This window comes from Gopherus flavomarginatus, chromosome 11 (assembly GCF_025201925.1).
Source record: "Gopherus flavomarginatus isolate rGopFla2 chromosome 11, rGopFla2.mat.asm, whole genome shotgun sequence".
Taxonomy (NCBI): domain Eukaryota; kingdom Metazoa; phylum Chordata; order Testudines; family Testudinidae; genus Gopherus; species Gopherus flavomarginatus.
In genome coordinates this window covers 2459622-2482450 of record NC_066627.1, presented here as the reverse complement: position 1 = coordinate 2482450, position 22829 = coordinate 2459622, and the positions used below count along the sequence as shown (strand labels likewise).

Below are 22829 nucleotides of genomic sequence, written 5' to 3'. Positions count from 1 at the left end.
GCAAATCCAACACACACAGATCTCCCCCTGATTTCTTCCTCCCACCAATTCCCTGGTGAGTACAGACTCAATTTCCCTGAAATTTCCCAGAAAAGAAAACTCCAACAGGTCTTAAAAGAAAGCTTTATATAAAAAAGAAAGAAAAAATACATACAAATGGTCTCTCTGTATTAAGGTGACAAAATACAGGGTTAATTGCTTAAAAGAAATATTGAATAAACAGCCTTATTCAAAAAGAATACAAATCAAAGCACTCCAGCACTTATATTCATGCAAATACCAAAGAAAAGAAACCATATAACTTACTATCTGATCTCTTTGTCCTTACACTTAGAAACAGAAGATTAGAAAGCAGAAACTACTTCTCCAAAGCTCAGAGAAAGCAGGCAGACAGACAAAGACCTCAGACACAAAATTCCCTCCACCCAAAGTTGAAAAAATCCGGTTTCCTGATTGGTCCTCTGGTCAGGTGCTTCAGGTGAAAGAGACATTAACCCTTAGCTATCTGTTTATGACAGGGGGTGATTAGCAGTGATCTTCCATGATGCCAGCCATGCGGCAGGGGGAGGGGTAAAGCAATCCTAGAGAATTGGATTGGGGAGGCGAGGGGTTGGCGTCTGCTTCTGCTTGTTAACAGGAAAGAAGCATCAAAGGGAACTGTGTATATGAAGGCTGGAGAAGCTGTGGCTTACCATGACCGCATGCAAGCTGAATTGTGATGCCCAGACCTGCGTCTGTGAGATCTGTAACACCAGAGCCGCAGGCACTCAATATTAAAAGTTTCCAAATGCGACCTCGTAGTGAAATCACATGTGCTATGTAAGGTGAATAGTGTTGTTCACTGTGAAAGAGTATAGCCATTGTTCTATAAAATGTATCTTTTTAAATACTTCTCTCCCTTTTTTCCCTCCCTCATGCAGCAGCACATTTTTCAAGCCTCCCTACTCCATCCCGAAGGCTAGCTCAGATAAGGCGGAGGAAGAAGAGGACGCGAGATGAAATGTTCACAGAAATCATGGAAGTGACCCGCAATGAAAGAGCTCATCTGGGGGAGTGGAAGGACGTGGTAGCAAAGTACAGGAAAGATGCCAGTGAACGTGAGGACAGGAGAGACGCTCGAGATGAGAGGTGGCGGCAGGAAGATCAGAGGTGTAGGTAGGAAGATAAGCGGTGGCGGGATGCAACGCTGGAGCTGCTGCGTGATCAAACTGACATCCTCCGACGTCTGGTGGTTCTTCAGGAAGCCAGAGGGAACAGAGAGTGCTGCTGCAGCCCCTGTGTAACCACCCTCACAGTTCACCATGTTCCATATCTTCCTCACCCAGATGTGTAAGAACGCGTGGGGGAAGGCTTTGTGCAGCTGCCCACTCCACCCCAGTGGACAGTCCAACCAAAAGGCTGTCATTACATTGAAATGTGCTTAATTGGCTTTTCCTTCCCTCCTATCCTCCTCCCAAACCACACCCGGGATACCTTGTTAATTCTCTTCCTCTTTTTATAATTACATGCTTTTTAAACGATAGTAACTTTATTTCCTTAAGCAAGCAGTAATCGAAGGGGAAGGATGGGTTGCTTACAGGGAAGGAGTCAATAAAGGGGGGAGGTTCATGAAGGGGAAACAAACACAGCAGTCACACCGTACCCTGGCCTGTGATGAAACTCATTTTCAAGGCTTCTCCGATGTGCACCGCTTCCTGGTGAGCTCTTCTAATCACCCTGGTTTCTGGCTGCGCATAATCAGCGGCCAAGTGATTTGCCTCAGCCTCCCACCCCGCCATAAAGGTCTCCCCCTTACTCTCACAGAGATTGAGGAGCACACAGCAAGCAGCAATAACAAAGGGGACATTGGTTTGGCTGAGGTCTGAGTGAGTGAGTAACGTTCTCCAGCGGGCTTTTAAATGGCCAAATGCACATTCTACCACCATCCTGCACTTGCTCAGCCTGTAGCTGAACAGCTCCTGACCACTGTCCAGGCTGCCTGTGTATGGCTTCATGAGCCATGGCATCAAGGGGTAGGCTGGGTCCCCCAGGATAACGACAGGCATTTCAACATCCCCAACTGTTATTTTCTGGTCTGGGAAGTAATTCCCTTGCTGCAGCCATTTAAACAGAGTAGTGTTCCTGAAGATGTGAGTGTCATGAACCCTTCCTGGCCATCCCACGTGGATGTTGGTGAAACATCCCTTGTGATCCACCAGTACTTGCAGCACCATTGAAAAGTACCCCTTGCGGTTTATGTACTGGGTGCCCTGGTGCTCTAGTGCCAAGATAGGGATATGGGTTCCATGTATCGCCCCCCCACAGTTAGGGAATCCCATTGCAGCAAAGCCATCCACTATGACCTGCATGTTTCCCAGAGTCACAACCTTTCGTAGCAGCAGCTTAATGATTGTTTTGGCTACTTGCATCACAGCAGCCCCCAGAGTAGATTTTCCCACTCCAAATTGATTTCCGACTGACTGGTAGCTGTCTGGCGTTGCAAGCTTCCAGAGGGCTATTGCCACTCACTTCTCCACTGTGAGGGCTGCTCTCATCTTGGTATTATAGCGTTTCAGGGCAGAGGAAAGCAAGTCACAAAGTTCAAGGAAAGTGCTCTTACGCATTCGAAAGTTTCGCAGCCACTGTGAATCATCCCACACCTGCAAAAGTATGTGGTCCCACCAGTCTGTGCTTGTTTCCCGGGCCCAAAATCAGCGTTCAATGGGTAGAACCACCCCCATTACCAGCAGGAGCTCCAAAGCGCAGGGGCCCGCGGTTAAGGAGAATTCAGTGTCCATGTCCTCATCACTCTCGTCTCCGCTCTGCCGTAACTGCCTCCTCCTCGCCTGCCTTTGCAGTTCATGGTTCACCATAAACAGCACGAGAATGTGCGAGTGTTTACAACGTCCACGATTGTGGTCTTGATCTGAGCAGGGTCCATGCTTGCTGTGCTATGGCATTTGCTCAGTTCACCCAGGAAAAAAGGCGCGAAATGGTTGTCTGCTGCTTTCACGAAGGGAGGGGTGAGGCTGTACCCAGAACCACCCGCGACAATGATTTTTGCGCCATCAGGCACTGGGATCTCAACCCAGAATTCCAAGGGGCAGGGGAGACTGTGGGAACTATGGGATAGCTACAGAAGAGCTACCCACAGTGCAACGCTCCAGAAATCGATGCTAGCCTCGGACCATGGACGCACACCGCCGAATTAATGTGCCTAGTGTGGACGCATAACATCTACTTTATAATATCTGTTTTATAAAACTGGTTTATGTTAATTCAAAATTATCCTGTAGTGTAGACATAGCCATAGTATATTTCCCCAATCTGAACCTTAGAGTCCAAAAAATTGGGGTACCAGCATGAATTCCTCTAAGCTTAATTACCAGCTTAGATCTGATACACTGCCACCACCCAAAAATATATAGTGTTTTGGGGCACTCTGGTCCCCCCAAAAACCTTCCCTGGGGACCCCAAGACCCAAATTCCTTGAGTCTTACAACACAGGGGAATAAACCATTTCCCTCCCCTTCTCCTTTCTTCCTCCCACATCTTTCCCGCCCTGGGTACACTAGGAGATCACCGTGATTCAAACTCTTTGAATGACAACACAGAGAAAACAGGTTGGTCCCCCCCCTCTTCTCTCCCCCTCCCTGGGTTATTCTGGAGAGATGGACAGATTCAAGCTCCGTGAATCTAAACAAAGGGATTCCAACCTTCTCTGTTAAGTACAGACTCAATTCCCTTGAGCCTCAACAAGGGGAAAAAATCAGAAAGGTCTTAAAAGCAAAACTTTTCATAAAAAGAAAGAAAAAAAATAAAAGTTATCTTTGCAATTTAGATGGTAAAAGTACAGGGTCTTACAGCTTATAGACACTAGAAATAAGCCTCCCCCCAGCAAAAATACAATTTAAAATACTTCCAGCAAAATACACATTTGCAAATATAGAAAACAATCAAAAGACTATAACCGCCTGTTCTACTTAATACTCACTATTCTGAATATATAAGAGACTGTAGCAGGGAGATTGGCAAGAAACCTGGTTGCACTTCTGGTCCCTTTCAGGACCCAGAGAGAACAAAGCCAAACCCAAAAAACACAAACAAAGGCTTCCCTCCACCGAGATTTGAAAGTATCTTGTTTCCTGATTGGTTCCCTGGTCAGGTGTTTGGTTCCCTGTTTGTTAACCCTCTACAGGTAAAAGGGACATTAATCCTTAACTATCTGTTTATGACAACATGGTTAATGGAAGGAGCAGCAGAGAGTCCTGTGGCACCTTATAGACTAACAGAGGTATTGGAGAATGAGCTTTCCTGGGTTAATACCCACTTCCTCAGATGCATGTAGTGGAAATTTCCAGAGGCAATGGAAGGTTAATGGAAGGAGTCTGTCTTATATAAGGAGTGGCGTATGCGAATGAGGGAGACAGTTTCCTGTTTGAATCTGTCCCTCTCTCTGCCCAGGCTGCACCCGGAGACACAATCGGCAGCTCCCTGGGTCTCAGCAGTTGCCAGCCAACCCCCTTGAGAGCTTTATCCTCCAAAACCAGGCAAAATGAGACTTTAGCTCCATTTAGTTTTTGTTTTTGAAGCGTTGGGAGGTATTTTTGTCCCTAGTAATGTGCACAGTCAGGTGACTGTTATACTATTGCTCTTTCTATGTGATCTGTATTGTGGCTTCCTTCCCAGGTGCAGCTGGTGGAGTCCAGCTGTGAGGTGAAAAGGCCCGGAGACTCTCTCCGACTCTCCTGCAAAGCCTTCGGGTTCACCTGCAGCAGCTATGATATGGACTGGGTCCAACAGGCTCCTGGGAAGGGGCTGCAGTGGGTGGCTGGATTTAGCCAGGGTTGGTACTACCATTAAGGTGAACTAGGTGGGTGCCCCCAATTATTTTTGTTACAGCGGTTCGTCCCCAAGCCCTGTTGCTGCTCCACTTCTGTTTGGCACCCCAAGCCTGGGAGGAGAATTAGAGCAGGGGCTGTGTGCTCCGGGAGGACGTGGAGAAGAGGTGAGCTGAGGTGGGGAGGTGCCGCGGGGCTCCCCAGTGGGGGTGGGGATGGGGAGCTGCGGGGGAGGGGGTGCACCTCAGGGCAGGGCCCTGGATTTAGCTCCCTATGGATCAAGTCAATGGTGTTCTAAGGCTGTCGAAGGGCGATTCACCAGCTCCAGAGATAATTCCATTAACACGGCATAATTACAAATGACCGGCCTGAAGCCCGAGGACACCGCCTGTTATTACTGTGCGAGACACACAGTCAGGGGAAGCTCAGACAAAAGGGGAAGGGATTTCTAGGGGTGGCGCTCTGGTTCCACAACAATGAGAACGAACACAAAGTATCTCCCCTTATGGACACGGCACACAGCTGTAACCGGAGAGAGGCTGACTCCAGCTGCCCCTGCGGAGCGCAGGGAACAGAATCCCAGGGTGTATTTCAGAGGGGCAGGAGAAAAGAACAGCTGCACCCGCCCTCGCTCTGTGGATGCCCCCAGTGACTCTCCGGTCAGACACTCTCCACCTTAAGTATCAGAGGGGTAGCTGTGTTAGTGTGGATCTGTAAAAGGCAACAAAGAGTCTTGTGGCACCTTATAGACCAGGGGTAGGCAACCTATGGCACGTGTGCTGAAGGCAGCTCGCAAGCAGATTTTCAGTGGCACTCACACTGCCCGGGTCCTGGCCACCAGTCCGGGGGCTCTGCATTTTAATTGAATTTTAAATGAAGCTTCTGAAACATTTTAAAAATCTTATGTACTTTACATATAACAATAATTTAGTTATATATTATAGACTTCTAGAAAGAGACCTTCTAAAAACGTTAAAATGTATTACGGGCATGTGAAACCTTAAATTAGAGTGAATAAATGAAGACTTGGCACGGCACTTCTGAAAGGTTGCTGACTCCTGTTATAGCCTAACAGAAGTATTGGAGCATAAGCTTTCGTGGGTGAATACCTATGCGTCTAATGAATGAGTATTCACCCACGAAAGCCTATGCTCCAATACATCTGTTAGTCTATAAGGTGCCACAGGGCTCTTTGTTGCTTTCTCCAGGTTAAGGCTCCCCCTTCTCCCAGTGAAATCAATGGAGAAGCCAAGTCCTTAGTGCAGGTCAGGGGGTGTGCGGAGCCCGGCGTGAGGGTTGTTTGACAGGCAGGTGGGATCAGTGATCTCTGAATGATCTCCCCCCTCAGCCGATTGATAGTTCTCTGGATAAAAATCGACCCTTTTGTAGAGGGGGCAGCACAAGCGTCTATGCACCTCCTTAGTGGTGTCAAAGCATTTTATTGTTCAACATTATTTGAGGGTCTGATGCCCAGATCCACATTCCCACCACAATCCAAAGGAAACACGTCTGTGAGTTTCATATTCTGTGGTGGAAAGAGGAAGGCCAAAGTGGGTATGGATCCAAACATAAATATGAATGGGAAGGGGAATCGAAATGGAAGTATCCAGGGGGTATTAATCTGAATCTGAATCTGAATCTGAATGGGGATATGAAGTGGAGTATAAATGGGACTGCAAAGGGAAATAGGAACAGGTATATGACTATGAAATCCTATGGATGTGACTGGCAATATGAATGGGAGGGTGTAAATAACTCTCTTGTTTTATTCTTATTTAATAAATCTTTATATAGTATAAGATTGGCAAAAGGGGCACGAATCCATAGGTCTCATGCTCTTGAACAGCTCTGGAACAGTCACTGGGAGGACTCCTTCAGCGTTCCAGCCCCTGTAGGGTCACACTCTCACTAGGGTAAGTCACTTGGCTTCACCACCTCTTGGGACCAAAACTTAGAACGTTCAACCCCCCGCTTCATGGCATGTGCTCCACCTGTGAGTCCACCTGAGTTGGGCACCTGAGGACGATTTGTACCCCGAAAGGGAGTAATTCACTGTGAACTTCCTTAAGCTGACACTAGTTGAGTTCTTGATGTCACCAGTTTATGTTCCCTTTGGAGGTGAAATTTGTGCTTGGGGTATGATTTGTTTGTTCTCTTCTGTTGGTTGATTTGTTTGTTCCAGATTTTTGTTTGTTTGTTTATTTGGTTGCTTGGAGTGGGTGTTTAAGTAGAAGAGGTCCTGCAGTGAGAGTCCTTCTTGCTGTGGTGGAAAGGAGCTGCAGAGTAGAACCTCACTCCCCTAAAAAACAATGAGGAGTCTGGTGGCACCTGAAAGACTAACAGATTTATTTTGGCATAAGCTTTTGTGGGTTAAGACCCACGTCTTCAGATTTATGGAGTGAAAATTACAGATGCAGGCATTGTTATACATGAAGAGAAGAGAGTTACCTCACCAGTGGAGAACTTAGGCATCTTTGAATTTCAGGCCTAATTAATTCATTTCACTGTAGTGAGACATAACAAAACATGTCTCTATATGAAGCAATAGGAGACTCTGTAAGATATTTAGGACATCAGTCTTTTAACAGGAAATCCAACATCATCTCCTCCCTAAGCTCCCTAAATATCAAGGGATAGATTCACAAATGGATTTAGGAACTTAATGACCACATTAGAAACCTCAATCCTACAGTCAGGCCTAAAATGGGATTGAAAAGCCATCTGAGCTGTCCCTGAATTCTGTAGACACCTGAGCTCACTTTGCACCTCAGTTTTTGCAGTAAAAGTTCCCTGGGCACCTATATTTCTGCCTGTGAGTATGGACTTTGCAGGCCCAGGTCTTGTCTCCATGGTGTGGCAGTGTGCACCGCAGGGCTGTAACCTGTAGCACGCAGCAGCCCATTGTGGTTAAAATGCCCCATGTAGACCCTGCTAGTACACAGAGATATTGTTCTGGTTCAAACAGGGAGGAGTTAGACCTTCAAGCTGGAGCACTGAGCAATTCTGGGAAGGAGATAAACTCCCCTCCTTTCAGAGTGAGAAGAATCTAAGGAGGGTGGATTATGAGAAATTTTCCCCTTTTGAGCAGGTGAGTTAATAATTGCCAAATAGTGGAGTGCTTCCTATAAAATAGTGGGTGCGGACCCCTCTGGGAGACAGAAGGTTGAGCTAGGTGGGCCCTTGGGAGAGTGTTGGGGCTGGCAATTCTTAGGGTCCCAGGTTAGGTCCATCAGTGGCTAATAGCCAGGATGGGCAGGGATGGTGTCTCTAGCCTCTGTTTGCCAGAAGCTTGGAATGGGCAACAGAGGATCAATCACTTGATGATCACCGGTTCTGTTCATTCGTTCCGAAGTACCTGGTATTGGCTACTGTCGGAGGACAAGATACTGGGCTAGAAAGACCTTTGCTCTGACCCAATATGGCTGTTCTCATGTTCTTATTCCTGGGGTTTTTCCCTTCATTTCTTAGGGGCACCATAGACAAAATGCAGCAGCCAGGACTCCTGGGTTCCACTACCAGCCTTGGGAGCTCTGATGCAGTGGTTGCCTTTCAGTGTTAAGGGATTAGATTCTGGAGTGCTTGTAATGCAAGGCAGAAGCAGTGTTGGCAGCTGCTCCTCCCTGGGGCTTATAAACCCAGACTGGTTCTCTGCAAGGTTAGTTTTAGTGCAGGCTTTAATAGGATTTTCCTCACAGTGTGTATCTGGCACAGTAATACACGGAGGTGTCTCCGGGCTGCAGGCCGGTCAGTTGGAGGGACACTTGGCTTTGGAGGTGTCTCTGGTCATGGCAAGTCGACTTTTGAGAGCATTGCTATTAGCAGTGCCCCCGTCAGCCCAGATACCTCCCATCCTTTCCAGCCCCTTCCCCGCTGGCTGGCGGGCCCAGTGCGTCCCGTAGCTAGAGAGAGAGAATCCGGACACGGTGCAGGTCAGTGTGAGCGTCTCTCCGGGTTTCTTCAGTCCCCCACCAGACTCCACCAGGCTGACCTGGGAATAGACACCTGCAGAGGGGAAATGGAGGGGAAATGAAGGGGAAATACTGCAGTGATTCCTGGAGGCGCAGTTATTAGGGAACACACGGCCAGGGGCGGCTCTAGGCACCAGCACAGCTAGCACCTGCTTGGGGCAGCCCATTTGCAGGGGCGGCATGGGAGCTGAGAACCAACGGGGGGCTCTGGGAGCTGTAGTTACTTGGTTAGCTTCCTGCCTATCGAGACAGCCCTGGAGCAGGGAAAGAACTACATTTCCCAGCATTCCCTTGGCCACTACCAACTAGAACGGAAGGAAGGGAACCTCATGCGGCAGCTGCTGTGAGTGGAGAGTTGCACTGTGGATGGCAGGAGACCATATTGTAACATTCAAAAAATGAGACACTGCCACCATCCACTCCCTCCGACTGCCCACCATGACCCCAACCCCTCCCTCCCTGATCACCGCCTCCAGGGACCCCTGCCCCTAACTGCCCCTTGGGACCCCACCTCCTATCTAAGCCTCCCTTCTCCTTGTCCCCAACTTCTCCCTCCTGAGTCCCCCCTCAACTTCCCCCCAGGACCCCACCCCCTACCTGTCCCCTAACAAACCCCTGGGACTCCCATGCCTATCCAAGCAGAGCCTGTCCCCGACTGGCCCCCCGAACCTCTGACCCATCTAACCCCCCCTTCTCCCTGCCCCTGACTGCCCCCTCGAACCTCCGCCCCATCCAACCCCCCTGCTTCCTGTCTCTTGACTGCCCCCCCCCGCAACTCCCTGCCCCTTCAAACCCCCATCCCCCTTACCGTGCCACTCAGACCAGCATGTCTGGTTCTGCGCAGCTCCTGACACGCTGCTGCATACATGCTTCCGTGCTCCCCCGCGGAGCCCACAGCTCGCCCCCCTCCCAGCACCTGCCTTCCACATTTGAACACCTCAAAATTCAGGCGTACTCAAGCTCAGTTTGGGCAGCTGTTATTTCATTTCTCCCAGATCAAATACACTGATCCACTGTAACTTGCTGTAGGAAAACCAGGATAAAATTGAACAAGAAATGCTTCCCAGTGGTTATTAGGACTGGGATTGCTATTTTCAACAGCCATTCTTTCTTTGTTTAGAAAGAAGGCACTGATACTGCATTGTCAAATTCCCCTTAGAAAGAAAGAGTGGAACAAAAGAATAATAAAGGCACCTCAACTTTTCCTCATTTATGGAGAACAGTCTTATAATATGCATCCAGATATTCTCCAATCACACCAGCTGAAAATTGTTCCACTTTACTGCAGTTCTGTAACGATATGGGACCCAATCCTGTCTGTGTTCTGTGCACATCCAAAATTCCTGCTGAATGACCCAGCCTGGGAGCGAGTTACCAGTGACGCAGGGCTGCGGCGGAAGGAGGGTGCAGGTGGGTGGGGGGAGAGCTCACGGCTGGGGCGGCAGGAGGTGTGTGGGGGCACTGGTGGGGGGGAATGGAGGTGCCCAGGGCTGGGGTGACGGGGTGGGAGGGGGAAAGCCCAGGGCTGGGGCAGCAGAGGGGTGAGTGGGGGAGCCCAGGGCTGGGACGGGGGACAGCCAAATTTTTTTTGTTTAGGGTGGCAAAAAACCTAGAGCCAGCCCTGCACGCAGTACCGGGCGCCCAGCGGCAGCGCAGATCATGCCCGTACCCTCTGGGAGCAGCAGGAGGAAGGTGATGGCCAGGCTGGGGGTCATATCTGCGGCTGGCGGCTCGGTCCCCAGGCGGGATGGGAAGCTGGATCCCCGCGCTGGCTCTGAGCAGGGTGAGCGGCCAGGACTGGACTATGAACAGGGCCCCGGGGAGCTTATTTGCATGGGCCGGGGGTGGGGACAATATAACGGGGGGACCCAGGAGGAGTGTGATGCAGCGTCACGTTGTGAAGTCTCCTGGCAGGTGGAGTCCAGAGTCCAGCTGTGACACGGAATGTTCCCTTCTGCCCACCGGAGATTTGCAACCATGAAACAACTGGATGGAGACCCTCTGTCCGTCTATCTATCTATTTATCTATCCCCATCCACCGCCTCTATCTATCTATGTTGTTCCCCACTTCTTTTTATGTTGGTGTCAATATTATAAACTAGGAGCCAGTTTCGTTACTGAACCATTCCTAGTTCATGAGAATCTGGAAAATTAAGATGGAGACAAACAATACAGAAATGCTTCAGGAAAATTTCTGTTGGGGGCTGTATTGTTGGAAAGGGGGTTGTAGTTAAATTCTTTAGTCTGAGGAGAAGGGTCAGTGCTGCGGGGGCAGGAGAAAAGTCACCCCTGGTGCTCAGTAGCTGGACAGGCCCCTGTGATGTCCCTTTACAAAGGGGTGAATTTCACACACAGAGGATCACCAATGGGCTGCCAGGGAAGGTCACTTCTAGTTTATTGGCCAGACCCTTCCGGCCCATAATCCGCACTCTGGGCTCAGCGTTCCCATTACTCTTCGCTGAGGGCTCAGCTTCTCCGGTGACTTCGCTGGGAGATGGAGGGAGCCTTAAAGTGGAGCGTATCTGATCAGAGAATCACTGAGGGCATCCACAGAGCGAGGGTGGAGCCACCTGTTCCTCACTGCTCCACTGAAACACACTCTGGGCATCTGCTTCCTGCAATAATTGATCAATAACTGATAATAGGTTATAGATAACTGAAAGGATTTTTCTTTACTCCTTTTCGCTTAGTTCTGCCTGATGGTTGTTGGGTACTGAACAAATCCCTAGAGATATAGCTAGAACACCTATTTAAATCAGGCTTGTAGGTTCAATTGGGTGGGTGTCTGGCCCTCATCTCATTGCATTGCTAGGTCCCTTCTGGTACCAATGTTTTAATCTGTTTGAATGAATGGGCCAGAACATCAGCTATCGTCAGTCGGGGTAGCAGCCTTGGGATCCATGGAGCTTCCAGAATCCACATCTGTGCTGCTCTGACCCCAGAACGATTGTCCTTCTGTCGGGTTTGTCCAAAGCTCAGTAAAGTCAAGAGAAAGTTTTCAGACTCGATTGAAATGAGTATGCGATGACCCCGAAATGAATTTATCTTCCTGAAGGTATCAGACTTTGTACTGTGAATCCGGGTAAATGTCGGTCACCTGGAGAATGTTGGATGTGAGTGAGGATAGATAGATAGATAGATAGAGGGGGTGGATGGGGATAGATAGATAGAGTGCATGGGGATAGACAGACAGATAGAGGGGGTGGATGGGGATAGATAGAGTGGATGGGGATAAACAGACAGATAGAGGGGGTGAATGGGGATAGATAGATAGATAGATAGATAGATAGATAGATAGATAGATAGATAGATAGAGGGGGTGGATGGGGATAGATAGATAGAGTGCATGGGGATAGACAGACAGATAGAGGGGGTGGATGGGGATAGATAGAGTGGATGGGGATAAATAGACAGATAGTTGGGGTGAATGGGGATAGATAGATAGATAGATCCATTCAGGTCTTTTATAACATTAGTTATGAAAACAAAACATCAGGTCACACGTTTCTGAGAGACAAAGCCTGAATTTAGCCCTTTCCTTGGGCAAGTCTGATCTGTGGACTTTCTCCAGCAACATCATCTGTTAAAATGTGAACAGCCAGTACCGTGGAGCTGCCCATTTGTGGCCTGGATAGAATGAGCCCAACGACCTAGGGCACCTGCTGACAGCCCTGTTCAACTCCCAACCTCCCTGGGTGAAATTTGCATGGAAATCCCTCACAGGGGGACGGGCGGCGAAGGGTTCCTGTTTAAATACAGGTAGGTTAATGAAATTACACTGAGAGAGGCAGTTGGGTGGATGAGAGATCCATTATGTGACATGGCACTAGGTTCTCAGACCGAATGAATGAACGTTGTTTGATGAAGCCCATACACGTGAGACAGTGCGCAGGGCAGGGAGCTGATTAGTAATATAAGTTATTTAACATCTTTGCGCACATAGAACAAATATCCAGTGGTCGATAGCATCACTGGGAGTAGCCTCGTGCCTGGTTCTGGCTGTCAGTGTTACTGGCTTTGTCCCCCCCCCACCCTCGCCCCCGCGCTTTTAAGATTGTGTAGAATGGGAGTCTTTATTTGCACATAGAATTGATTAAAAAATCAGAGGAAAAGGTCCAGGTCCAGCCCTTTTCACTCAGGAGAGGACCGGCCCCTGGACCTGTGCCTTGTGTGAAACTAGATTTGGCCAGAGCAGGGCACCTTGACATTAACACACTGTTCCCTCTTTTCAGTTTCCAGTCCCAGGAGTGTCAGAGTCTCGCCAGCTGGGACTTTCCCTACTGACCGCAATGGGAGGTTTTTGTCAGAGCTCAGCCCGGCTTCCCCTCACTGTGTCTCTCACACAGTAATAGCGGGCGGTGTCCTCGGGCTTAAGGCCGGTCAGTTGCAGATACAGCAGATTGTTGGAGTTGTCTCTGGAGATGGTGAATTGGCCTTTGACCGCGTTGGTGTAATGTATAGTTGTCATATCTCTAGTCCCAGATTTGGACCTTAGCATCCAAAATATGGGGGTTAGCATGAAAACCTCCAAGCTTAGTTACCAGCTTGGACCTGGTACTTGCTACCACCACCCAAAAAATTAGAGTGTTTTGGGGCACTCTGGTCCCCCCGAAACCCTTCCCTGGGGACCCCAAGACTCAAACCCTTGAGTCTCACAACAAAGGGGAATAAATCTTTTCCCTTCCCCCCTCCAGGTGCTCCTGGAGAGATACACAGACACAAGCTCTGTGAATCTAAACAGAAGGAGTCCACCCTCTGTAATTCCAATCCTGGAAACAAAAGCACTTTCCTCTTCACCCAGAGGGAATGCAAAATCAGACTAGTAAATCTAACACACGCAGATCTCCCTCTGACTTCTTCCTCCCACCAATTCCCTGGTGAGTACAGACTCAATTTCCCTGAAGTTTCCCAGTAAAGAAAAACTCCAACAGTTCTCAAAAAGAAAGCTTTATATAAAAAGAAAGAAAATACATAAAAATGGTCTCTCTGTATTAAGGTGACAAATACAGGGTCAATTGCTTAAAAGAATATTGAATAAACAGCCTTATTCGAAAAGAATACAAATCAAAGCACTCCAGCAACTATAGACATGTAAATACCAAAGAAAAGAAACCACATAACTCACTATTTGATCTCTTTGTCCTTACACTTGGAAACAGAAGATTAGAAAACAGAAATCACTTCTCAAAGCTGAGAGAAAAGCAGGCAGACAGACAAAGACTCAGACACAAACTTCCCTCCACCCAGAGTTGAAAAAAAAAAATCCGGTTTCCTGATTGGTCCTCTGGTCAGGTGCTTCAGGTGAAAGAGACATTAACCCTTAGCTATCTGTTTATGACAATAGTACTGCCTGCCCAGTAGCTTATACTTGCGACCCATTCCAGGCCCTTCCTGGGAGCCTGCCGGACCCAGCTCATCCAGTAGTCACCGAAGGTGAACCCGGAGGCTTTGCAGGAGAGGCGGAGAGAGTCTCCGGGCTTTTTCACATCCCCTCCGGACTCCACCAGCTGCACCTGGGACCGGGCGCCTGGGAATAAAGACAGGTTACAAACACATTGATGTTACAGTCAATAACTCAATATACTGCAGGGCATTCAGGGGCTAACCTACCTTCCAGAGCTGCTACAATGAAAATGAAATGGAACCAAATCCTCATTTTCCCGAGTGCTGGAGGGGAAAGTTCCCAGGGGACTGGCTGGTAACTGCACAGACCCTGGGGCTGAGGACTGTGTCTCCGGGTGCAGCCTGGGCAGATAGAGGGACAGATTTCAACAGGAAACTCTCATCCCGATTTGCATATCCCCCTCCTTATAAGGCACGCAAACCCTCTCGCTGCATGCTCGGAGTTATTTGGCAGGTGACTTTAATTAAAGGAGGAGTCGGACTGGTGCTCACTCTGTGCCTGGGCAGCGCCCAGTGAGTGCGGGGCCATCCTGACCACACTGCTGCACAGAGAGGTCCCTTGAATCCCCTCCCATCCCTCCAGGTGCAAGGGCTGAAGGGAATGGAAAGCTCCACCACGGGCTTTAGGGGACTGTGGACCAGACCTTTAGAAGGAAGAATATCAGGCTGGAGAGCTGGGCAGCATCATGTGAAAATCTGGTTTTCTGGTGAGGCCAGAGGTGTTGGCGCCTGATGTGTTCGATCTATAGTGCCATGTTGTTGTTTTTCAGAGAAATTTGAGAGTATTTCTATCCATCCCCCAACAACCCACAGAAGCATCTTGGCAGTCATCACTATTAGGCACCTCCGGAAACCCAAGTGCTAGTTATTACACCTTGAACAAATGAGTCCCCAGATAGTCTTCTTATGCAGCCTGCATTTTTACTTCAGTGTCCGATCAGAGCCACATTTAACCATGTGAGTGCTCAAGTTGTTGCAGTTTTTTATGGACACAAGATCAAATATGGGTGCAGAGATCTGAAACCAGCTGACAGATTTGTTTGCACTCTGTCTGTTGATCCTGTTCTAAGAAGGACAATTCTGCAGTTTGGATTTTTGGATTAGCCCTACCAGGATTCCCCTCACTGTGTGTCCCGCACAGTAATAGCAGCCGATGTCCTCGGCTTTCATGCCAGAAATCTGCAGATACAGCTCACTCTTGGGATTATCCCTGGAGATGGTGAATTAGCCTCTCATTGAATCAACGAACTACGTACTATCCCCGCTAGGGATAATATAAGCAGCCAATTCCCAGGAGCCTGCCGGACCCAGCTCATCCAGTAGCTGCTGAAGGTGAACCCGGAGGCTTTGCAGGAGAGGCGGAGAGAGTCTCCGGGCTTTTTCACATCCCCTCCGGACTCCACCAGCGCCTGGGACAGGACACCTGCAAGTAAAGACAGGTTGTAAATATCAGTATAAAAGCAGCGATAATTTAATATTCATCTAACTCCGCCAGTTATTCAGAGGTACAAAATACCTTCTAAAGCCTCTACAGAGAAAATTAAAAGAAACACAAATCTCATTTTTCCTAGTGTTGAAAGGGAAAAGTTCTCAGGGACTGGCTGGTCACTGTACAGACCCAGGGGCTGCGGATTTTGTCTCCGGGTGCAGCCTGGGCAGAGAGAGGGACAGATTTAAACAGGAAACTGTCTCCCACATTTGGAAGTCCACGCTTTATAAGAGATACACACTCCTGCTGCCAGTGGTCTGAGTGACTCGCCCTAGGGCTCCCGGTGCAGGAGTCAGCCTGTCCCGTCCTGTGTGTCTGTGCAGCGCCGGGCACAGGGCGCTGGGGTCCTCCTGACACTTTGGGGAGGAATGACCTGGGAGAAATGACCATCTCCCTGCAGTGACTGTATTTCCTCTCCCTGGAACTGAGGGCCTGGGTGTTGTGAGGCGATATGCGGAGCCGGGGGGACAGACTCGTCTGTGGAGCCCTGTCCCTTGAGGAGAGGAGCCATGCAACATCCGGCCAGTGGGGTCAGCTCTGGAGAGGAATCGTGTCCCAGGGATCCACTGGGCTGGGACAGCGGCTGGACACGGAATATTTAACATCCCACTGGGTGGGATTTGGGACGGAAGCCACTCCCCTTTCTCTTCCTTCCTAGCATTGACCAGCTGCATTGAAATGATTCATGACACTTGGAACACGATCTTGTATTAACTCCTCTGGCTGTTAATTGCACCGGGTGACCCCTGGTTTTTGTATGTGGGGGAAAAGGTAAATAACTAGTTCCCTCTTCACTTTTTCCAGCAGCATTCATTAGTGTATAGACCTCTGTCACATCTCCCCTAGAGTCTTCTTTTTTTTCCTAGATAGTTAAGATAGATAGAGGGGGTTTATGGGGGTAGATAGATAGACAGATTAGATTATATTCAGCAATGACAATATTCCTCGGGGATATTTGTCACTCAAATTTACGTGCTTCATCACTGTTTATATTTCCTGCCATGGTAGCGTCAGACCAATGATTCCTGCAAGAAGTTAGGAAATATAGAACATGAAAGGATTTTATGCAGTGCCCTGGACGTTTAGTCAAATTCTAACTATTTCATCTACTCCATTCTGAGCATAAATCGGTGCCTTTGACATAACGTTGACTATTGGTGTTAATTCCTGTCTTTTCTTAAATTTGGTCATTTTAAGAGCCAAACACGGTGTGAATCCACCATTGGTTTTGCTGATGGGCTTTGTGACTATGGTCCAGTCTCTCACACAGTGATACCGGGCTGTGTCCTCCGGTCTCCAGCTGCTTGTTTGTAAATCCAGCCGGCCCCCGGGATTGTCTCGGGAGACAATGAATCGCCCTTTCCCTGAATCAGTGTAGTGTGAACTCTTTCCTGGGTACTTCGCCCTGGAGACCCACTCCAGATGCTTCCCAGGAGCCTGAGGGACCCTGCACTGAAGTTTAACCCTGAGACATTACTGGCGAGGTGGAGTCAAAGGGCACCTGCAGGTTTTCTATGTGCAAATGAGCAGTTTGTGTAGGTACAGAGTTAAAAAATGATGTTTTCCAACCCCCAATGACCTTTTTCAGGCGTGTCCCCAAGGCTGAGCTGTGCTGTTTTTTCATTGCTGCCTCCCTTGCTGGATGGGAGAAGGGGACCCTGCACCCCACCCCCTCTCTCTGTCTCTTATGGATCCCACCATTTTGCATTATTATTAAAACTAGAAAATAAATATTTTGGGGGGTTAGTTATTTATTCATTTAACCCAGGATTTTTTTCTCCTAGGAAAATGCTCCTTGTGCCAGAGAAGCCTGCATTGGTGGGAACATTATTCAAATAACTGGACAAAGAAACAAAAAACAAAGCAAGAAAACAAACAATTTGTGCGTTCTAGTGCCAAAATCTGAGAGAGCGGCGTGTTTCCGCTGGAATGTGTCATTGACATTGACAGTGGTGACTCTGAGCGGAATCCCAGCACGGTGAAGTGAAGAGGGTCCTAGGCGGAACCGGAATGAACCATGCTGAGGCTCTGTGGCCTGTGTTATGCAGGAGCTCGCGCTAGTTTATCATCCTGCTCCTTTCCGGCCTTTATGTCTCTGCATCAGTGAGTATCCAGGAGACTGGGTGTGGGCTCAGAATTTGTCCCCAGCAGAGGAAAGAAAGAGGAAGGGCCCCAAATACTTTTTTTCTCTCTGTGACGAACTGGGAATGTTCTTAATGTTTTCTCTGAATACTGTGTTGGTGCCTCAGTGTCCCCATAGCAGTTCTTAAGTATCTGGCAGAGCAAAGGGCCAGTGCACCTAAATGCCTGGCACTCTGTCTCCTAGCAACTGATGGCCTGGGCCCCTCCTCTGCAAAGGTGCCAGCTGAAGGTGTTGGAGACAAAGAGATCAGGTGACCTCCTGGCCCGGGAAAGGAGCTGAGCAGAGAGGAGGGGCTGGAAGGGGTTGTTAGTCTGGAGCTGGCTGGGGTCAAGGGTGAAGGGCAGATGTGGGGATCTGGCTCACTGCCCCCCAGAATGGACCCGGCCGAGGGGTCCGGTTCGCTGTACCTACAAACTCTGTTTTAGACCCTGTTCCTGTCATCAAATAAACCTCTGTTTTACTGGCTGGCTGAGAGTCACGTCTGACTGCAAAGTGGGGGTGCAGGACCCTGTGGGTTCCCCAGGACCCCCGCTGGGGCGACTCCCTGTGGAAATCGCACGAAGGGGCAGAGGATGCTGAATGCTCCAAGGAGAGACCCAGGAGGTGAAGCCATGTGAGCTTCTTGCCCTGAACAAGTCTGCTCCAAGGGAGAGGAGGCTCCCCAAAGTCCTGACTGGCTTGGTGGGGAGCAGTTCCAGAGCATCGCCCGGTGACTCCGTGACACTCTCCTTTGTGGGAACTTGTGTAAACTCTTTGATCTTCAGTAAAATCAAAACAGGAGGAATAATAATAAGAATAAAAAGGGGTTGTTGTTGCTAGACCTCTTCCCATAACTCGACTCATTTTCACTTACAGATCTTGGGCCCGTCCAACCCGCTTCACTAATTACTGCAGGGAGAGGTTTTTGTCTGAGCTCAGCCCGGCTTCCCCTCACTGTGCTTCCCTCGCACAGCGATACCGGGCGGTGTCCTCGGGCTTCAGGCCGGTCAGTTGCAGATACAGCAGGTTGTTGGAGTTGTCCCTGGAGATGGTGAATCGGCCTTCAACAGCCGGGGAGTACCACTGCTTGGATGCATCGGGTCTAATCTCAGCCACCCACTCCAGCCCCTTCCCGGGGGCCTGCCGGACCCAGTGCATGTAGGCGCTGCTGAAGGTGAACCCGGAGGCTTTGCAGGAGAGGCGGAGAGAGTCTCCGGGCTTTTTCACGTCCCCTCCGGACTCCACCAGCTGCACCTGGCACCGGACACCTGAGAATAAAGACAGGCCATTAATATCGGTATAAAAACAGCGGTAACACAATATTCTGCCAGTTATTCAGAGGAGGAAAATACCTTCCAAAGCTGCTGCAGCGAAAATCACAAAGAGCAAAAATCCCATTTTCCCGGGTGTCTGAGGGGAAAGTTCTCAGGGACTGGCTGGTCACTGCACAGACCCAGGGGCTGCGGATTGTGTCTCTGGGTGCAGCCTGGGCAGGGAGAGGCACTGATTTAAACAGAAAACTCTCACCCTTATTTGCATATTCCACTGCTTATAGGAGAGACACAAACCTTTTGCCCAAATGATCAGAGTTATTTGGCCAGTCGCTCTAGGAGAGGGAGTGGGACTAGTGCTAACTCTGTGCCTGGGCAGCGCCCAGCGAGTGCGAGGCCATCTGACCACACTGGTTCACCCAGGGGAGGCTCCAGGCCCCAGCACGCCAAGCGCGTGCTTGGGGGCATGCCGCCGTGGGCGCTCTGCCGGTTGCCGGGAGGGCGGCAGGCAGGCTGCCTTAGGAGGCATGTCTGCGGAGGGTTTGCTGGTCCCGCAGCTCCTGTGATCGGCGGAGGGTCTCTCCCTCACCCCCTCCGCGGCATGCCGCCGTGCTTGGGGCTGCGAAATGTCTAGGCCGCCCCTGCATAGAGCTGTGTGATGTTTGCTTACAAGGCTATTAAATAGCTTCTGTACTTATCTGACTCCCTGCCTGATCCACTGTCTTATCTCCCCTGGAATCAGACTGCACCTGTGCCAAAGCGCAGGGGCTGGAGTGAATGACCTACCTCTCCCTTCCAACCCTACAATTCTGTGATTCTATGATCAATCGATCCATCCATCATCGATGGATACTCTACCCCTCCCCCTCTTTCAGCCTTTGCTCACAGAGCTGGGATCGCACGCTGCGGATAGAGTCTCTTATGTTTAGAGGTGCTCAGGGAAAATAATAACCCAATGCCCTCTTTAAAATCCTGCCATGCCTCTGTCCCTGCATCTCCCTCGGTACAGAGACTCCGGATTCTCCACAGTTTCTCATTGACTCCCCATCCTTGGACACGCTCATTTCTCCACCTCCAGGAAGACAAGATTCTGTTTCCACTAACTTGTCATTTTATCCGGGGGGGGCTCCAGGCCCTAGCACGCCAAGCGCGTGCTTGGGGAGGAAAAATGCCTAGAGCTGCCCCTGGGTTCACCAAGAGCTCCCTTGAAATCCCCTCCCATCCCTCCAAGTGTAAGGGCTGAGCTACAGTTTACAGAAGGGAATGAAAAAATTCACCACTGGCTTATGCAGAGTTTGGATCAGACCCTTACAGTGAAGACTATTCGAATAGCAACCAGGGCAGTCTCATGTGAAAATCTATGTTTGTATCGAGGTCAGAGGTGTTTGGAACCTGCTGTCTGCTTTCAGGAGTGCGTTAGATCTATAGTGGCATGAGGTGATTTTTCAAAGGAAGTTGAGAGCATTCGTGCCCCAAAAACGCAATGGGATTTTGACGCCAGCGCATTTAGGCACCTTTGAAATCCAAGTCCTAGTTATCACACCTTGAGTATTGATTCCTCAAATATTCCTCTTCTGCGCTGTGCACTTTTACTTTGGTGTCTGATAAGGGCCACATTCAGACGTGAATATTCAAGAACCCCCAGTTTTATGGACACATGATCATAGAATTCAGGGGTAGGCAACCTATGACATGCATGCCGAAGGCAGTCCAGAGTTGATTTCAGGGGCACTCACATTGCCCAGGTCCTGGCCACCGGTTCAGGGGGCTCTGCATTTTAATTTAATTTTAAATGAAGCTTCTTAAACATTTTTAAAACCTTATATACTTTACATACAACAATAGTTTAGTTATATATTATAGACTTATAGAAAGAGACCTTCTAAAAACGTTAACATGTATGACTGGCACGCGAAACCTTAAATTAAAGTCAATAAATGAAGACTTGGCACACCACTTCCGAAAGGTTGCCGACCTCTGTTATAGATGGATATTGAGCTCTGAAACCTGGTGACTGATTTTTATTCACTCTGGTTGTAGATTCCCTTCATGTGGCCGGTGCTGGATTGTTTGTGGAAGTGCTGCCCCCACGCGGCGCATGGGAGAAGGGCGGTTCTACCGCTCGGGTTTTTGTATTAGCCGTCTGCTGCAGCTGCCAGGAAGGTATGTGTCTGAGCCCAGACTGGCTTCCCCTCACGGTGTCAGTGTCTCTACACAGCGGTGTCCTCGGCTTTCAGGCTGGTCATGTGCAAGCAGAAAGTGGTGCTGTCCTTGGAGGCTGCAGATCTCCCCCGGATGGAGGAGGCGTAACTGTGGATGGAGGGATCATAGTACCTGGCCAGCCACCCCAGCCCCTTCCCGGGCTCCCGTCTGAACCAGCACATCCAGGCGCTGCTCAGAGTGAACCCGCTGGTGGCACATTGCAGCGTATGGGCCTCTCTGGTCTTCTTCAGCGCTGGCCCCAACTGGGTCAGAACCACCTGCGACTGGGCCCCTGGGGTACAAGGGAGAAAACAAGGCAACGGTACATTGAAGGAGAGAATTTAAATCAAAACGGGGAAAATGAGCCACCTTGTCCAATACAGGTGCGAGGTAACAGAACAAAGCTCTGCTATCAATCGCAGCCATTGCAGTGCCACTCATAGAACAATTCCTTGCCCTTCAGTAGATTGACTGGGAAGAAAATACCTTCCAAAGCCACAGCAATGAAAACTAGGAGTGTAGCGTGGTGGTTACCCGCTCCAGCCCTGTCAGGGTTAAAACCAGCCCTGGGAGAGGGCTGGAGGTCTGGGAGAACAACCCAGGCTGAGTAGGAAGCAGGCTCAGCCGGGGCCATGCCCAGTTAGGGCCCAGCTGGCCCTATAATGGCTTGAGCCAGGAGATCAAGCAAACAGTCTCTCTCAGGCTGTAGGACAGGGTTTCTCGAACAGGGGTCATCGCTTGTGTATGGAAAGCCCCTGGAGGGCCTGGCTGGTTTGTTTACCTGCCCCGTCCGCAGGTCTGCCTGATCGTAGCCCCCCCGGCTGCAGATCACTGCTCCAGGCCAATGGGAGCTGCTGAAAATGCTGTGGGCCGAGGGATGTGCTGGCCGCCGCTTCCAGCAGCTCCCATTAGCCCAGAGCAGTGATCCGCGACTAGTGGGAGCCGTGATTGGCCAGACCTGTGGACGCGGCAGGTAAACTCAGGGCCGGCGCTTCCATTTAGGCGACCTCGGCGGTCGCCTAGGGCACCAGGATTTAGAGGGGTGGCATTTTGCCGCTCTCGGCGGCAATTCGGCGGCGGGGCGTCCTTCCGCGCTCCGGGTCTTTGGTGGCAATTCTGCGGTGGGTCCTTCACTCACTCCAGAACCCGCCCCTGAAGGGACCTGAAGACCGGGAGCACAGAAGGACCCCTGCCTATGGTGCCTAAAACCTTAGCACTGCTCCTGGGTAAACTAACCGGCCTGGCCCACCAGAGGCTTTCCCTACACAAGCGGTGACTCCTGTTTGAGAAACCCTGTTATAGAGGGAGATGGGCCTGGCTGCAGGAAGCTAGAGACAGGGACCTGAGTGGAGCAGGGCTGGGGAAAAGCAGAGGAGTTGGGGAGCTCCAGCCTGGAAAGCCCCAGGCTGTGACCTAGCATTGGGCTAATAGATACTGGGGGTTGCAGAGGGCAGCCTAGGGGTACGCAAAGGCAGCAGGTCCAAACCCAACCTTGCCATAATGAGTAGGCTGATACTGCAGTCTGTAGTCTGCCCCAGGGCACGGGGGCTAGAC

General features: G+C 49.9%; 2 gene segments (V, D, J or C); both read right to left on the bottom strand.

Annotated features, from left to right (window-relative positions):
• The window catches only part of LOC127031708 (immunoglobulin heavy variable 4-61-like), a 121580-nt gene that overhangs the window by 26973 nt on the left and 71778 nt on the right, over nt 1-22829 (bottom strand).
• Nucleotides 18754-22829, bottom strand: part of LOC127031893 (Ig heavy chain V region 3-like) — a 65095-nt gene continuing 61019 nt past the window's right edge. Inside the window, 1 exon segment of the V gene segment in view lies at nt 18754-19070. Within this exon segment, the coding sequence occupies nt 18754-19070 (317 nt within the window).